The sequence below is a fragment of the Cervus canadensis genome, chromosome 1 (genome assembly GCF_019320065.1).
Source record: "Cervus canadensis isolate Bull #8, Minnesota chromosome 1, ASM1932006v1, whole genome shotgun sequence".
Classification (NCBI taxonomy): Eukaryota; Metazoa; Chordata; class Mammalia; order Artiodactyla; family Cervidae; genus Cervus; species Cervus canadensis.
Window position 1 is genome coordinate 6,609,369 of NC_057386.1, and position 16,734 is coordinate 6,626,102.

Genomic DNA, 16,734 nt, shown 5'->3' on the forward strand with positions numbered 1-16,734 from the left:
GCGGGGATATCGAAGCTGCCAAGGCTCCGACCATCAGCGCAGAGTCTTGATGCTCCTAACAGGAAACACCAGGGAACGGTCAGTGCCTGACCCACTGATGAGTGCTCTGGGGGTTACCAAGGTCGGGTCGTTGCTACTTCCCACCGCTGGGCTTGACTCTCTACCCTGCTTAGAGGAAAGGCCTGAAGTGGATTCATTCCAGGGCTGCTTGTCTGGTAGCTCAGCGAAGCTGAGAAATTTCCTTCTTCAAAGGCAGATCTGATTTTCTTCCTCCTGGAATAGTTTTAAAAGTATTAACTGTCTGCCCTGAAGGCACTGGGAGTGTCCCCACTGGCCAAGGAGCCAACCAGTCCAGGCAAAGGGCCCAGCACAGGCCTGGCATGTAGCAAGCACTCCACCCCGTCACCCCAGCCTCTATCCTCTGTCCCCTGCAGGCAGGACTAGGAGACTCCACCAACCTGGTAGAGTTGGTTGCCCAGCTCTAGCTCACCTCCTGCACCAGCCTCCTGAGATCTAGGGGCTCCAGCCTGAATCACTATGCCCAGTGCTCAGGCAGCAACAAGAATCCAGCCTTTGTGACAGGCTTATTTATCCCTGCCAGGCGATGCTTCCGTGGCTGGGGCAGGGAGCGGGTGGCTCCAGGAAGGGAGCGTATTTGGGTCATGCTGAGGATGTGGTCAGTGTGGCAAAGGTCCAAAGCTGGGTGATGACCTATGAGCTGGATGTTTTCAAATATGGGGGTCTGCTAAGTCAGCGGTACCCAACCTTTTAGGCACCAGGAGCCAGTTTCATAGAAGACAATTTATCCACCAGCCAGGATTGGGGGGGGGGGGGGCTGTGATTTTGGATGATTCAAGTACATTACATTTATTGTGCACTTTATTTCTATTATTCTTACATCAGGTCCACCTAAGATCACCAGGTATTAGATCCCAGAGGGTGAGGGACCCTGGTCTAAGTCCTCACTGAAAGCATTCTTAACTGCGGGGTTGGGGTGAATTTTCAGGTTGATGGATTTGCTTTTCATTGCTAGCATCCTCACTGCCCAGGTCCTGGCCCCCAGCGCTTTGCCCCTGCTTTTCTCTGTTCAGTTCAGTTCAGTTCAGTCGCTCAGTCGTGTCCGACTCTTTGCGACCCCATGAACTGTGGCACACCATGCCTCCCTGTCCATCATCAACTCCTGGAGTCCACCCAAACCCATGTCCATTGAGTCGGTGATACCATCCAACCATCTCATCCTCTGTCGTCCCCTTCTCCTGCTCTCAATCTTTCCCAGCACCAGGATCTTTTCAAATGAGTCAGCTCTTAGCATCAGGTGGCCAAAGTATTGGAGCTTCAGCTTCAACATCAGTCCTTCTAATGAACACCCAGGACTGATCTCCTTCAGGATGGACTGGTGGGATCTCCTTGCAGTCCAAGGGACTCTCAAGAGTCTTCTCCAACACCACAGTTCAAAAGCATCAATTCTTCAGTGCTCAGCTTTCTTTATAGTCCAACTTTCACATCCATACATGACCACTGGTAAAACCATAGCCTGACTAGACGGACCTTTGTTGGCAAAGTAATGTCTCTGCTTTTTAATATGCTGTCTAAGTTGGTCATAACTTTCCTTCCAAGGAGTAAGCGTCTTTTAATTTCATGGCTGCAATCACCATCTGCAGTGATTTTGGAGCCCAGAAAAATAAAGTCAGCCACTGTTTCCACTGTCTCCCCACCTATTTGACATGAAGTGATGGGACCAGATGCCATGATCTTAGTTTTCTGAATGTTGAGCTTTAAGCCAACTTTTTCACTCCCCTCTTTCACTTTCATCAAGAGACTCTAGTTCTTCTTCACTTTCTGCCATAAGGGTGGTGTCATCTGCATATCTGAGGTTATTGCTGTTTCTCCCGGCAATCTTGATTCCAGCTTGTGCTTCCTCCAGCCCAGTGTTTCTCATGATGTACTCTGCATATAAGTTAAATAAGCAGGGTGACAATATACAGCTTTCATGTACTCCTTTTCCTATTTGGAACCAGTCTGTTGTTCCATGTCCAGTTCTAACTGTTGTTTCCTGACCTGCATACAGGTTTCTTGAACAGCCGTGAAGAGACCCCACGTCCAAGGTAAGAGAAACCCAAGTAAGACGGTAGGCACTGAGAGAAGGCATCAGAGGGCAGACACTGAAACTACAGTCACAGACAACTAGCCAGTCTGATCACACCGACCACAGCTTGTCTAACTCAATGAAACTAAGCCATGTCGTGTGGGGCCACCCAAGACGGCCGGGTCATGGTGGAGAGGTCTGACAGAATGTGGGCCCCTGAAGAAGGGAATGGCAAACCACTTCAGTATTCTTGCCTTGAGAACCCCATGAACAGTATGAGAAGGCTCTTCTCTGGGGATTCCTTAAACTCCCTGGCTCCTGGGGGTATGTGTCCACAGGGCTGCAGAATGAAGAAATAAACAAATGGAAGGGGATTTGGTGGTTTGGGTGTGCTGACCAGACCCCTCTGGATCTCAGCCCCCCAACCTGTTTGTCCCTTAGACTCATTTTGTCCCCATCTCAATAAATGGCATCACCATCGCCCAGTTACTAAAGCCACACATTTAAGGCATTTCTCTGATTTTTCAGTCAATTCACCTGTATATCTTAGTTGTTGTTGTTCAGTCGCTAAGTGGTGTCTGACTCTTTGAGACCCCATGGACTGCAGCTCACCAGGCTTCCCTGAAAACCTTCACTATCTCCTGGAGTTTGCTCAAACTCATGTCCATTGAGTTGGTGATGCTATCCAACCATCTTATTCTCTGTTGCCCCCTTCTCCTCCTGCCTTCAATCTTTCCCAGCATCAGAGTCTTTTCCAAAGAGTCGGTCTTCCCATCAGGTGGCCAAAGTATTGGAGCTTCAGCATTAGCTCTTCCAGTGAATATTCAGGGTCGATTTCCTCTAGAATTGACTGGTTTGACCTCCTTACTGTACAAGGGATTCTGAAGAGTCTTCTCCAGCATCGCAATTCAAAAGCATCAACTTTTTGGTTCTCAGCCTTCTTTAGCTTAAATATTTCTCATCTCGCTCCACTGCCATCAGACCTGCCCTACATGATCACAAAAGCCTCCAGACTGATCTTCTTGCTTATACTTTTTATTTCTTTTTCTTTTTTTTGGCCCCTTGGCTTGTGGGATCTTAATTCTCTGACCAGAAATTGAACCTGTGCTCCCTGCAGTGGAACTGTGGAGTCGTAACCACCAGACTGCCAGAGAAGTCCCATGTTGCTTCCACTCTTGCTCTCCTCTAATCTATGCTCCAAAATTGCCAGTGATATTTCACAACTGAAAATGAAAAGCCTTTTATTGGGTCTCTTTGTCTATTTGGGAACAAAATAAAATCCCCAGTTCTTTCCCATGGCACTAACTCCAGTTCCTCTCTTTTTTATCTGCTCCACTCCAGTTATGCCAGGCTCCCTTCAGTGTCTGATGTATGTCCAGCTTTTTCTGTCTTAGAATCTACAACCCTGTTAATTTCCTTCATAGCACATTTATTTATCCCTGCTAGAATGCATGCTACACAAGGGCAGAAACTGATTGTTCCTCAGCCATAGGATTTTTTTTCTTCTTCTTGAGTAAGCTATTGTATTAAAATATAACATATTCAGAGAAATGCATGTATCATAAGTGATTTTACTAATGAACACACCTGTGTGTAACCAACACCCAGATCAGAAAATAAAACACTCCCAGCCCCTCAGTGTCCCCCACATGTCTCCCCAATGCTAATATTACCCTGATTAGATTTGTTTTGCCAATTTTGAACTTTACATAAATGGAATTATAACACACACACACACACACACACACACACACACACCCGCCCCAAATGCCCACATTCTAATCACCAGAATCTTTGAATATCTTACTTCACCTGGCAAAAGGTATTTTGCAGATGTGGTTAAATCAAGGATCTTGAAATGAGGCAGATTATGCTGGATTATTCAGGTGGTTCCAGTGTACACACAAGGGTCTTTAAAGTGGAAGAAAGAGGCCAAAGACGTCAGAGTGATCCATCGAAAGGTCATCTTCTGTTGGTGGATTTCAACATGGAAAAGGGTGGCTATGGGCCATGGAATATGGGCAGCCTCCAGAAGGTGGGAGCAGCAAGGAAAGAGATGCTTGCCTGGAGCCTCCAGACGGGAACAAAGCCTTGCAGATAACTAGATATTAGCCATCGAGAGCCATGTCAATCTTCTCACTTGTGGAACTGTAAGATAATAAATTCGTGTTGTTTAAAGCGACTAAATCTGGAATGGTTTGTTACAGAAACAATGATGCCTCCTACTTTTCCCCTACAGGTGTTGATTCTTCTAAAGAAGTTCAACGCCTTGTCACGTGTTTACTGGGTCATTTATGAAGTGCTTGGTCAAGTCTTTTATGCACTTTTCCACTGAGTTTTCTTATGGATTTGCAAGTGTTCTTTCTCTGTTCTGGATACAAGTCCTTTGTCGGATGTATTTGCCACATGTATTTAGAGTGGATTATGCTCAGGGTGCTTTAATAGTACCAGCGCGTGGTATGTCCTAATAAAAATGAGCTACGCATATACTTGATTCTGAAAACTCCTTTAAGGAAAGAATGCTCGGAGAGGTGACACTACAAACGGTGTAAGTGGTGTAATTGGGGGTGTAAGTGGTGTAATTGGGCGTAAGATCTGGATCTCAAGTAGAGGGAAACGGGATCTTAAAGGGAAAGACTCAGAATGCGGGTAACAGTCAAAGTTCACCACTCCTAGCGTGAGGTTTTAGGCCACAGGCATTTAAACACAATTTCCTAAAGGTAATTTTAAATTAACTTTCATTCATTCCAAGAGTGTCCATGGAAGGTAGCAATGGGTCAGCCCGCTCTAGGCACTGAAGAGCCAGCTGAGAACGGGAGACAAGATCGTTGCTGTTAGAAGATCTACAGGGAGAGAGACAATAGGTAAACATCATAAAACGATTTCACACATTGAGATGTAAACTGGGGTGAGATCCTAGAAGGGAAGCGAGGGTTGGTTTAGCAGCAGCCGGACCGCCTTGTCGCGGAGATCCCGCCCTCGGCCCCGCCTCCTGTTTTGCATACCTCTCCTGACTGGCCAGCGACGGCTGGCTCCACCCCGCGGAGCGGGCAGCTCGGGAAGCGCGGGGCGGACACCGCCAAGATGCAGCGGCGGCTCCGGGTGTCGCTGGGCGGGCCGGGGGCAGCGCGGGCAGGAGCCGGGCTGGGTGCGCCTGCCGCGGCACCCGCGCGCTCCTAGCGCCCCAGACCTGCCGGTCGCGCCGGGGACCTCCTTGCCGCCTTCCCGCCCGCCGTCCCCGCCCCTCCACCCTTTGTGCAGCCGCCGCCCGGTGCGCCCCGCTCTGCAAGACCCCGGCCCGGCGGGCCCGCGGCAGCGAGCCAGCCCCGCGTGGGCGTCCGGCCGGCGGCCGATGGCGAGGGGGCGCGGCGCGGGCGGGGGCACTGCAGCCCGAGTCCGCGACGCGGGAGGCTCGGCCCGCCTCCGCCGCATTGTCCCGGGCCCCGCGCCCCGGCTCTGAGCCGCGCCGCCGCAGCGCCCGCCCGCCACCCGCCGCCTGCGGGGCCATGCGGAGGGCCGCCAGGATGGAGGACTTCACGGCAGAGGAAGAGGAGCCCTGGTACGACCAGCAGGACCTGGAGCAGGGTGAGCGCAGGGGGCGGGAAAGCGGGGTGCGCCCCGCGACCCCTGTCCGCTTCTCCATTGTTGGGAGGAGTCACCCCGGGGAGGACCGGGCTGCACCCGGCGTGCTGGACTCCGAGGGGAGATGCGTCTGGAGAATGAGGACGTGGAGAGACGGTGGCCTGCCCCTGGAAAAGCGCAACCAGACCGGTGGAGACCTGCAAAAGTCGGGGGAGCGGTCTTCTTTCCCCAAACAACAGGGGCGGACATCACCCAGTTCGCCCACCTCATCTTAGAGGCAGGAACTGCCCAGGAGCCCCGGGTATGGTTGAGGGTCTGCGAATGCTAACTGGAAGTCTTTGGAGGCCAGGAGGCGGCTCCTTGGTTCTGTTTTGCTGAGAGGGGTTGTTTGTGGGGAGGGGTGAGGGGAGGAAGTTAATCCCATTCTAAATCCAGCGGCACCCTTCCCTGCCAGGATTCCCGAGCTCACAGACTCCTAGAAAGTTTCCCCAGGTCCCTTCCCTTCCCCCCGGGGAGGTGATGGGGTTGCGGGCATCTTGCGGGTGAAGGGAGCGGAGACAACTCGGAGTCCAACCCGCCTCCCGGAGGGAGGAGTCCCGGCGGCCCTTCCCTGCTGGCCTTCTCCCAAATGGCGCAAGGTCTGGAGCAGGTCGGATTTGGGAATTCTGAGCAGTGCCCCAGATCAGAGCCTGAGTAAAGAGGGAGCCACGTTTCCATCTCTTCCATCTGAGGGCAAAGAGGGCGACTGGATGGGGGTTGGTGAGGTGGCCGGGGTGACATCACTCCGAGGAGGGGGCGGGGCTGTTAGGACAGGAAGGAGGAGAAGGCTTGAGAGGGTCAGGGCCAAGGCCTGCTGGAGTCCAATCCACCCTCTCTTCCCCAAAGTGCCTCATTCTGAGATGGTCAGAATTGGAGGGGCTAGGAAGCATATCCTAGAAGTGACCATAGTCACCCAGCAAGCCGGGTGGGTGTGGACAGTCGGTGTGAGCCGACAGCCTCCGCTCTGGGTCTCCAACTCTGGGGCCCAGATACCTGCCTTTGGCCCTGTGCGAGGCATCTACCCTTATCCTGGAGCCTTTGTGTTTCAGCCCTGACCCACAATCCCATGTGGCCAGATTTGCTGGTAGATGAGGCTCTGCCCTTGTGCTCCGGGCTGTGGGTTAATCAGAGCCTCTGGGGGACCAGGGTGGGACTGGGGGTGCTGGGCTGGACCCTGCCTCCACCCTCAGCCTCCCTGCCTGGAGCGAAATGCCCGATCCTGGCTGCAACACCCCCTTCCCCCATCCTGGGCCAACTACTCCCAAAACCTCACATTACACAAACACCTATCAGGCTCCCCTTGAGTGTCAGACGCTATCCCGGGAGCTGGGAGCAGTCCTAGTCCTGGCCTCCTAGGTACACCCAGGTAGGTGAGGTTGGGCTTGTAACTGAGTGGGGACGACAGGATGCAATGAGAGGGCTTCACGGAAGAGGTGGGCCTAGAAGGAAGGATTGGAAGCTGAGTGCCTGGGAAGATGGCCTCCTCAGAGGCAGATGCTAATATCATTGCTGTCTCATTCCATTCCCGAGCCCCTGAAGAAGGCTCTGGCACCATGCCCAGCCCAGATGTGGGAGGAAGGAGCCAGGGAGCAGGGCTGGCAGATGCGCTGCATCCGGAGAGGGAGGGATGCCGAGATGCCAGGGTGGCCAGGCAGCCAGGCTCTGGGGCCAGGGTCAGGAATGGGCCCCACAGGCCCCTGCTTTTCTGGCCTTGCTGGTCTGCAGCAGTCGGCCTAGCCTCATGGCCTTCCCAGCAGCAAGGAGGGAAACCAGAGACAGTCTCAGAAGAAATGAGAGCTTTTGACCAAAACCCCAATGTCTGCTTGCCAAGGGCCAGGTGCGGGGCCGAGCCTGGGGACTTGGTCTCTGCCCTCCAGATTCTCCACAGCCCAACCCAGGAGGCAGGAATGGGATCAAACCAGCACTTGTGAGTGACCCACAGGGGCTCTGCAGCGGTGAGCCCTGCAGACAGCGAGAACAGACTTGAGGGCCCTCTGCTGAGAGACACAAGATTTTTGCACCCCCTCGGAGCTGGAGGGGGAACAGCCACACTCCCAACCCCCTACCCACCCCTGCCGCCCTGGCAGAGGAAGGAAGGCCAGTGGTCTAGTGGAGACAGTACTTGTACTGAGGCACAGAGTGATGTGAAAAGACCGCCCGGAAAATGGGAATTATCCAGAGTGTCAGGAGTGGGGTTGGAGGAAGGCCCGGGCACAGCTACTGCAGCACCACCCCTGTGGGGCCCGGCATGAAGCACTGGATGATGGCGTGAACTTGGGCCAGAGGCCAACCACTTGGGGGATCGGGTGCCTGTTGCTTCCCCCTTCCCTCCACCCAGTGCCCAAATTGTTTCCTGCCCAGCGCCCCCTAGTTGCCTCTGAGCATCCCAGGACGTGGTTTTTCTCAGCCAGCTCCATCCCCACTCAGGATGGGCCCCAATGTTACTTTCAGATGCTTCGCCATCAGGCTCCTGTTTGACTTTGACGCTGTTCTGTTCTAGTGGAGGGAGGTAGTGGGGACAAACAAGGTCCTCAGTTCTTGCTGTGTTCCCTCTGCCCACTGCCACAAGCACCTGTAAAAATAGAAAAAGTCATTAATTATTAAGTGCTGGCACTCTCTCTGCCTGCCTCCCTCCCCAGCCTTGGACCAGGTGTGGCTGGCCCTGTGGGTACCTCTTTCCAGGCTGAGAGATGGCTGCTGAGTCACAGATTTGAAGTCTTAGGCTCCTGACCTTGAGTCTCAGCCTTAGGGCCAAGCTCTGTCATGGCAAGGGGAGGAAGGTGAGTGGACCGTAATTCCGCAGATGCAGAGTTCCTGACGTCAGTGCCCTGAAGGTTGTGAACAGACCCCTGCCACCCTGCCAGGTGGTAGCTGGCCTCCTCCCATCCCTTTTATCTTTGTGTGATCCCTTTCTTCCTGTGTCTGCCCTCTGTCCTTTTCCTCTCTCCTCCCCAGTCTAGGGGGCTCCATGCTGACCCCAACCAGGAGGGGCAGTGGGATTTCAGGGTTTCCTTTCAAAGACATCCCCCTGGCTCCCAGCCATTGTCTCTCAGGTTCTGGGGCATTGCCCCCAGGTAATACCTTGACTGGCATTCAGAGCCCACTGCAGGAGACCCCAGAAAACTCAGGTCCAGGCAGGGGAGATGCCAGTTCAGACTCAGTACCTTCCCAGTAATGGTCCGGTGTAACCATCATTCTGGCTGTGGCAGGCTGTTTATTACTCCAGATCCCACTCCCAGCCTAGCCAGCTCCTCTGTCCCCCCACTCCTGGGCCCCCTCCCTCTCTGGTCTGGGGTCTGCACCCTCCCCAGAGCTGTCCCCAGTCCTCATCTAGCTGGGGTCCTTTCCCCAGCACTTGGCTCCGCTCAGTCCCCTGCCCTGAAGCTTCTAGACTTCTCTCCTGGCAGCTCTGACCAGCTTAGCTTCCACTGTGATCCAATTTCCCAGAAACAGTCTCTGATATTCTCTCCCACCCCAAACTGCTTCCACTGTGTTCTCTTCCTCCCCTTCCTTGGAATCACTAGGCGGCTCTGGTCACATTCGCTGCCTTCAGCATCCCCAGTTTATAGTGTGACTGGCAGCCACTCCAGCCCACCCCGCTGGCGGTAGGAATACATGCCCAGCTCAGCTGCTCACCTGGAAGAAAAAGCATAAAGTGCAGTTGTTCTCGGCCCTGCCTGTGACCTTGGACTCTAGCCTAAATTTCAGGGGTTTCATGCAGGTCATCCACAGACCCTGTCCCCCGAAACCAAGGCAGGAGACAGCATCAGTAGCAATGGCCCCATTGCAGACCACCTGACCCAGTTCCCAAGGCAAAAAAAAAAAAAAAAAGCTGTGATGAATGTGACCTTCTGTTTTTCCATTTATACCTGAGTTATTTGAAAGGGTTTGTGGATGAGCCAAATGCTCGCCATCTTGTTACAGAGAAAAGGGAGCTGGTGTGCCTCCCTCATCATGAACTAGGGGTGGTTGATCCTGCTGAATTTCTACCAAGCTCACAGAAGAAATGAACCTGCCCTCTTCTTTGAAACCACAGTATGATTCTCGACTTCCCTTATAAATATATATTTAAATATAAATGAATTATATATATATATATACACACACTACCCTTTGCTTTTTAAAAAAATTTATTGGAGTAGAGTTGATTTGCAATGTTGTATTAGTTTCTGCTCTACAGCAAAGTGAATCAGTTAGATATATATCTACTCTATTTTTTAGATTCTCTTCCCATATAGGTCATTACAGAGTATTAAGTAGACTCACCTGTGCTATGGGCTTCCCAGGTGGCATTAGTGGTAAAGAACCCACCTACCAATACAGGAGACATAAGGTGGTGTAGGTTTGGTCCCTGGATGGGGAACATGCCCTGGAGGAGGAAATGGCAACCCACTCCAGTATTCTTGCCTGCAGAATCCCTTGGACAGAGGAGCCTGGCGGGCTACAGTCCACGGGGTCACAACGAGTCAGACACGACTGAAGCGACTTAGCACGCATGCACCTGTGGTATACAGTAGGTCCTTGTTCATTATCTTATACATTACCCTTTGTTTCTAAAAGGAGTTAGGCATATATATGTGGAAATATCCACTCCAAATGTCATGGTACCCTCACCCAACTCCGGACCCACTTGAGAGAATTTCTAGGGATTCTGGCACCTGCCACTTCCTTCTAACCCCCCTACTCCCCACCACACAGCCCCCTAAAGACAGACCAGGCTTTGAAGCCTGGTCCAGTTCTAATACCCAGCAAACTCTTCTACTCCCTCCCCAGTTCAGTGAGCTCCAGTCGTCCTTCCAAGCCCACCTCCAAAGCTGCTCCTTGTCTGAGATTCCCACCATCTGCACCGTGGTGAACTCTCCCTTCCCTATCTCGCAGGGCACTTTGCCCCTCTGTATGCTGATGCTCTTATCACATTCCACTCAACTCCTTTCAAAAAAGATTTATTACTCACCTGCTCTGTTCCAGGTATTGTTCTAAGTCCTGAGGGTATCAGTGACTGAAACAGGCAAAATCCCTACCCTGTAAGCGTACCATTAGTCAAGGGGCAGGAGCAAGTTAATAAGCAAATTGTGGGGTAAGTTAAATGGCAATAGGAGCTAAGGAGAAAAATGAAGCAGGGAGGGCGTGGGGGGTGGGGGAGGGGCGATTTTGAATCAGTGTTTGAGAAAGGCTTCCTGGAGGAGGTGACATTAAAGCACAGACTTGAAGGCACAGAGGGAGGAACCCTGGGAGTGTCTGGGGAGAGGGCATTCCAGGCCAATGCACAGGCCTCCTCACGGCTTACATCTCCTTCCAGGCCTGGAGTCTCCCCAGGGGCGGCCCCTGGGTCCTGGTTCTCTCCGGGTCCTCACGGCTCAGCCCAGAATGAACGTTCAGAACAGGAATGGGAGGGGTCTTCTGACTCCATTCTCGGTTGCTCATGCTCCTCCCACCCTCTGCCCCCTCCCCGCCAGACTTGCACTTGGCCGCAGAGCTGGGGAAGACGCTGCTGGAGAGGAACAAGGAGCTAGAGGAGTCTCTACAGCAGATGTACTCCACTAACGAGGAGCAAGTGCAGGAGATCGAGGTGAGGGGCCCCCCGGGCCCTATACATGCTCTCTGTCCTATCAAGTGCCCCTTAGTCTGTGTACCTGTATGCAGCTTAGGAAAACGTACCCCATCTTAGCAGACCCAGCCTTGACCCAAAAGCCTTGTGCAGTCCACAACCTGCACAACTGTCCCAGGCAGGCCCGTTGTACCACCAGCTTGACCCCCTCCCTCCGCTGCAGACGAATACCCCAAAGCAAACCTGTTCCTGGAAGTGGGAGGAGGGCCCAGGCAGAGACATTTTCCCCAACACAGTTCTGAAAGGTAACTATCCCACCCCTACCCCCACCCCCCAGTATCTGACCAAACAGCTGGACATGCTGCGGCACGTGAATGAACAGCATGCCAAAGTGTATGAGCAGCTGGACCTGGCGGCCCGAGACCTGGAGCTGACCAATCAGAAGCTGGTGCTGGAGAGTAAGGTGGCCCAGCAGAAGATCCACGGGTGAGGGCCGGGTGGAGGGCTGGGAACCTGGGTGTGGGATGGTAAGGGGGAGGCCCCAGGGCTGGGTGTACCTCTGTGTGTGTGTGTGTGTGTGTGTGTGTGTGTGTGTGTGTGTGTGTGTGTACACCAGTGGGTGTGACTCAGGTTCCTTCTGCCAAAAGCCCAGGTCTGGGAACCTGGGATGGTAGTGACTTTGCCCTTGTTGATTTGGGCTGGTTTAACATTCTGGCCACAACCCTTATTTAAGCACCAACTATATACCAGGCTCTTTTTTAGGGAAAATGTAGTGATGGGGATGCAAAGACACTGTCCCGCCCTCTGGGAGGGAAGGCAGGTATATGACTATTTTATTGCAGTGCAAAGTGTTAAGTGATAGAAGAGTGTACAAGGAACTGAGGAGACAGGGCTTCTCAGGTGGTCCAGTGGTTAAGACTCCGAGCTTCCACCGCAGGAGGTACAGGTTTGATTTCAGGTCAGGAAACTACAATTCCACACATCGTATGGCCCAAAAATAAATATAAATTATTTAAGTGAAAGTGAAAGTCACTCAGTCGTGTCTAACTCTTTTCTACCCCATGGACTATATAGTCCATGGAATTCTCCAGGCCAGAATACTGGTTTGGGTAGCCGTTCCCTTCTCCAGGTGATCTTCCCAACCCAGGGATCAAACACAGGTCTCCCTCATTGCAGGTGGTATCTTTACCAGCTGAGATACCAGGGAAGCCCAATTAAATAAAGTAAAAATCTTTAAAAAGAAAAGGGACTTCTAGTGGTCCAGTGGCTAAGACTTCGCTTCCAATGCAGGGGGCCCAGGTTTGATCCCTGGCCAGGGAACTAGATCCCACAGGCCACAACTGAAGATCCCACAAGCCTCAACTAAGATCAAAGAGTCTCTGTGCTGCAACTAATACCTGGCACAGCCAAATAAGTAAATAAATACATAATAAATAAGTAAATTTAAATACATAAGTAGATAGATTAAAAAAGAAGGAAATTGAGGGAGGAGACACAGAGAAGTGTCGGCTTGGCCTGGGAGGTGGAGCAGAAGTGTGGGTCCTTGGCTGCCCAAGGAATTCCTCGTCCGACCTCAGCACCAGGCAGCATGACTCAAGGTTGCCTGTCCGGCCCCAGCCTCCAAGCCCCACTAGGGCTGCAGCGAGGAGGGCTGGCCCCGTCCCCTGAGTGTCGCTCCCATCCGTGTGTCCCCCGCTGACACCCCCAGGCTGACAGAGACCATCGAGCGCCTGCAGACCCAGGTGGAGGAGCTGCAGGCCCAGGTGGAGCAGCTGCGGGACCTGGAACAGCTTCGCGTGCTGCGGGAGAAGCGCGAACGCAGGCGCACCATCCACACCTTCCCCTGTCTCAAGGAACTGTGCACCAGCCCCCGGTAAGTGAGGGCGCCCTGGGCCCGTCTCCATGGGTGAGGGGAAGGCAGGGTGGGTGCCAGGCAGCAGTGGGAGGAGGGCTATTGCAGAGGCAGGTCGTGGAGCTAACAGCAGTCAGCAGCTGGCGCTATGAGCTCTGGCCACATGCCCATCACGCTGCTAAGTGACAATTCTCACGGCAATACCGTGAGGTGTGGTTTATCATCCCCACTACTCAGAAGAGGAAATTGAAACTCCAGGGTCACCTGCTTAGTAAGTCAGAAGTCTCACCCAGGAGGGACGAACCACTGTCCCTTTCGGTTCCCATTAAGCCTTTTGAATTGGGATGACTTACACGGTGTGTGACTGCTGGTGGTCCAGTGGCTAAGACTCCACACTCACAATTCAGGGGGCTTGGATTCGATCAACAGTCAGGGAACTAGATCTCACATGCCCCAACTAAAGATCCTGCATGCTGCAATAAAGATTGACGATCTAAGACTCAGCACAGCCAAATAATTTTTTTTTTTTAAGAAAAGAATACACACTGTGGATTTAATGGGTGTTTCAATAAAGGTCCTGGCAAGAGACAGCGCCCTGCCCAGGGTAACTGAGGACGAATCAATAACGAGGTGTAGGCAAGGTGTGGGGGAACCAGGGGAACACTGCCCCACCCTGGGGTTGCAATAGCCAGGAGCTGGTACCATCCTGAGACCTGAAGGGACCAGGAGAAGGGAGGATACTGGAACTTAGAGAGCATGGAGCAGGCTTCCTGCCTGCCCCTTAGTAACCAGGGAGGAAGCCCAGGGAGAGACATTCCCCACGACCTCTCTCTGCTCCCACCCCCGGACCTCCTGCCGGTGGCTCCCATCGGCTGAACCCAAGAGAGAGCCAGGACACCTGGCTGAAGCGAAGAGCAAGTTCCCAGGGCAGAGAGCCAGGGGAGAAGGCCCGGGAGTGACTCTAGATGGGCAGAGCATGCAGCCCCGTGGGGCAGAGAGATGCGGCTGGGCTCCAAGGGCCTGGCCTGCACGCGCCCGCGCCCTCGCCCTCTGCCCACCTGCCCCTGCTCCCTCCCAGGTGTGAAGATGCCTTCCGCCTGCACAGCTCCTCCCTGGAGCTGGGCCCGCGGCCCCTGGAGCAGGAGAACGAGCGGCTGCAGACCTTGGTGGGCGTGCTGCGCTCGCAGGTGAGCCAGGAGCGGCAGCGCAAGGAGCGGGCGGAGCGCGAGTACTCCGCGGTGCTCCAGGAGTACTCGGAGCTGGAGCGGCAACTGGGTGAGATGGAGAGCTGCCGCCTCCGCGTGCAGGAGCTGGAGGCCGAGCTGCTGGAGCTGCAGCAGATGAAGCAGGCCAAGACCTACCTGCTGGGCCGGGAGGACCACCTGGCCGAGGCCCTGCTGGCGCCCCTCACCCAGGCGCCGGAAGCCGACGACCCCCAGCCTGGCAGCGGCGACGACACCGGCCCGCAGGATGGGGTCTCCTCTCCGGCGGCCTCCCCGGGCCACGCCGTGCGCAAGAGCTGCAGCGACACGGCGCTCAACGCCATCGTGGCCAAAGATCCAGCCAGCCGGCACGCGGGCAACCTCATGCTGCACGCCAACAGCGTGCGCAAGCGGGGCATGTCCATCCTGCGCGAGGTGGACGAGCAGTACCACGCGCTGCTGGAGAAGTATGAGGAGCTGCTGAGCAAGTGCCGGCAGCACGGGGCCGGGGTGCGGCACGCCGGCGTGCAGACCTCGCGGCCCATCTCCCGGGACAGCTCGTGGAGGGACCTGCGCGCGGGTGAGGAGGGCCTGGGGGAGCCCAAGGCGGAGAAGAGCCTCAGCCAGCACGTGGAGGCCGTGGACAAGCGGCTGGAGCAGAGCCAGCCCGAGTACAAGGCGCTCTTCAAGGAGATCTTCTCCAGGATCCAGAAGACCAAGGCCGACATCAACGCCACCAAAGTCAAGACACACAGCAGCAAGTGACGGTTTCCCCCCATGGGTCAGGCCAGTGGGGGTCCCTCGAACCTGGGCCCTGCAGCCTCTGGTGAGTGAGGGAGCCCTTTTAGCAGCAATACACCCCCGAGGGAGGTTGTCCTCTGACCCAGGGAGCACGTGGGGGAAACCCACTCTCTGCTGATGATGGAGGCCTTCCTCGAGTCCCAGGACCCTCCGTCGCCTGCGCCAGCCCCCAGGCTCAGCCCACAGATTGCAAGCCAAACGTCCCCACTCCCCTGGGGATTCTCAGCTCTCCCAGCCCTGCCCCCTGACCCCCCGCCTTGCTCTCAGATTTGTGGCCAAGCTTCTAAAAGCCATTCTGGACCCGTTGACTTTTTTTCAACGTTGGTTTTTTTCAACGTTGGTTTCCCTGAGAGATTTTTTAGCAAGGCAAGTTCTCCCTGACCCCCCCTCGCCACAACTGGAAACACTTGAAGGGGGACCCCAGAGCCAGCTGTTGCAGGTCCTAGGGGTCTCCCGGACCACCCACTGCTTCTCCCTAGCTGTGACACGCTGTCATTCCCTTTGCACCAGCTGCCCTGCCTTGAGGGTCCTGACCAGGTTAGAGATGGCCCCTACCAGGCAGAGCAGGAAAGCCTGAGCCAGGCCTGAGCAACCCCTGATGCCAGTACTGGTGAGGGCGGGCTTCTCCCTGGACACTCTCAGCCCACCGCAGATTTGTAGCCAATCAACTCAGAGCCAGCCTCCCCGGGTTCCAGCCCCGGAAATGCCTTCTGGGTATCAAGCCTTCCAGGGGTCCGGGCGATGGGAGCTCCCACCTCTGCACACCGCCTCTGACTCACCGAGCTTGGCCTCTGCCTGTCCCCATCTCAGGGACCATGATGTGTCTCGTTCACCCCCATGCTCCCCACCACCAGGCCCACCCCACCGCAGGTCATGAGTGCCACCCGCAGAATATCCTAGGCGTGTGCCACCAGCCCATGGTCCCAGCATCCTCCCCTGCCCCCCTTTACTGCACCCCCCCAGGATGCTCACCCCACCCTGAGCAGTATTGAAATGGGACCAGATGGGGAACGTGTCTCCTCCTTCCCATAAAATGCCTGCTCTTAACCTCTCAGCTTTGTGGGGGGCTTTTGAGGACCCAGGAGGGTCAGGGACTTTATCTTGTGTTAAGGCTTCAGAAGATCCAGCTTCAGCTAAGAGAGGCCCAGATCCCCAGTTTGCCCTTCAGGGCTCCCCGTTCCTTCTACTGCCCATCCTGAGACCCTAGGGATTGGAGGAGGGAAGTCAGTGGCCCTGGCCTCTGTGCTGAGAACCCAGTGGGGAACCTTCATGCCTTATCTGTTTCTAAGGGGTTTTCTTAACAAGCCTCCCAGCCTCTCTGGAGGCACCACGCTGCTCTCCGGGCGGCACTGTGATGAGACCTGTCAGCTGGTCCTTCCGTTCACACATCTTAGAAGCTTTTGTCCTTTGGAGCCAGACAGCTCCCTGCCCTCCGTGTGTCTCTGTCATCTAGGGTGAAGTGGGTGGGGTGGGACAGGACAGGTGGGGAAACGGCTCCAGCCTCTTTGCTCCCCACTTCTGTAGCTGCCGACCAGCGTCACCTTTGAAGTATACATGAGAGAAATATATTTACAAATGCTTTATTCTCTTCTTTAATAAAAAAAAAAAATGCACCAGTATTCTA

The 16,734-nt window shown here is 54.5% G+C and overlaps 1 protein-coding gene across 2 annotated transcripts; it reads left to right on the forward strand.

The window, feature by feature from the left end:
- Window positions 1-5,172: 5,172 nt before the first annotated feature.
- Window positions 5,173-16,729, forward strand: CDR2L (cerebellar degeneration related protein 2 like). Of its 2 annotated transcripts, none has more exons than XM_043460259.1 (5): window positions 5,173-5,671; window positions 11,164-11,276; window positions 11,593-11,741; window positions 12,964-13,128; window positions 14,186-16,729. In XM_043460259.1, exons 1-5 carry the CDS (start codon window positions 5,593-5,595, stop codon window positions 15,072-15,074), a joined length of 1,395 nt encoding a protein of 464 aa, XP_043316194.1. In that variant the 5' UTR covers window positions 5,173-5,592; the 3' UTR covers window positions 15,075-16,729. The 2 variants fall into 2 exon arrangements, with proteins under 2 accessions (XP_043316194.1, XP_043316239.1); XM_043460304.1 differs by lacking the exon at window positions 5,173-5,671 and adding an exon at window positions 5,695-5,969.
- The last annotated feature ends 5 nt before the right edge of the window (window positions 16,730-16,734 follow it).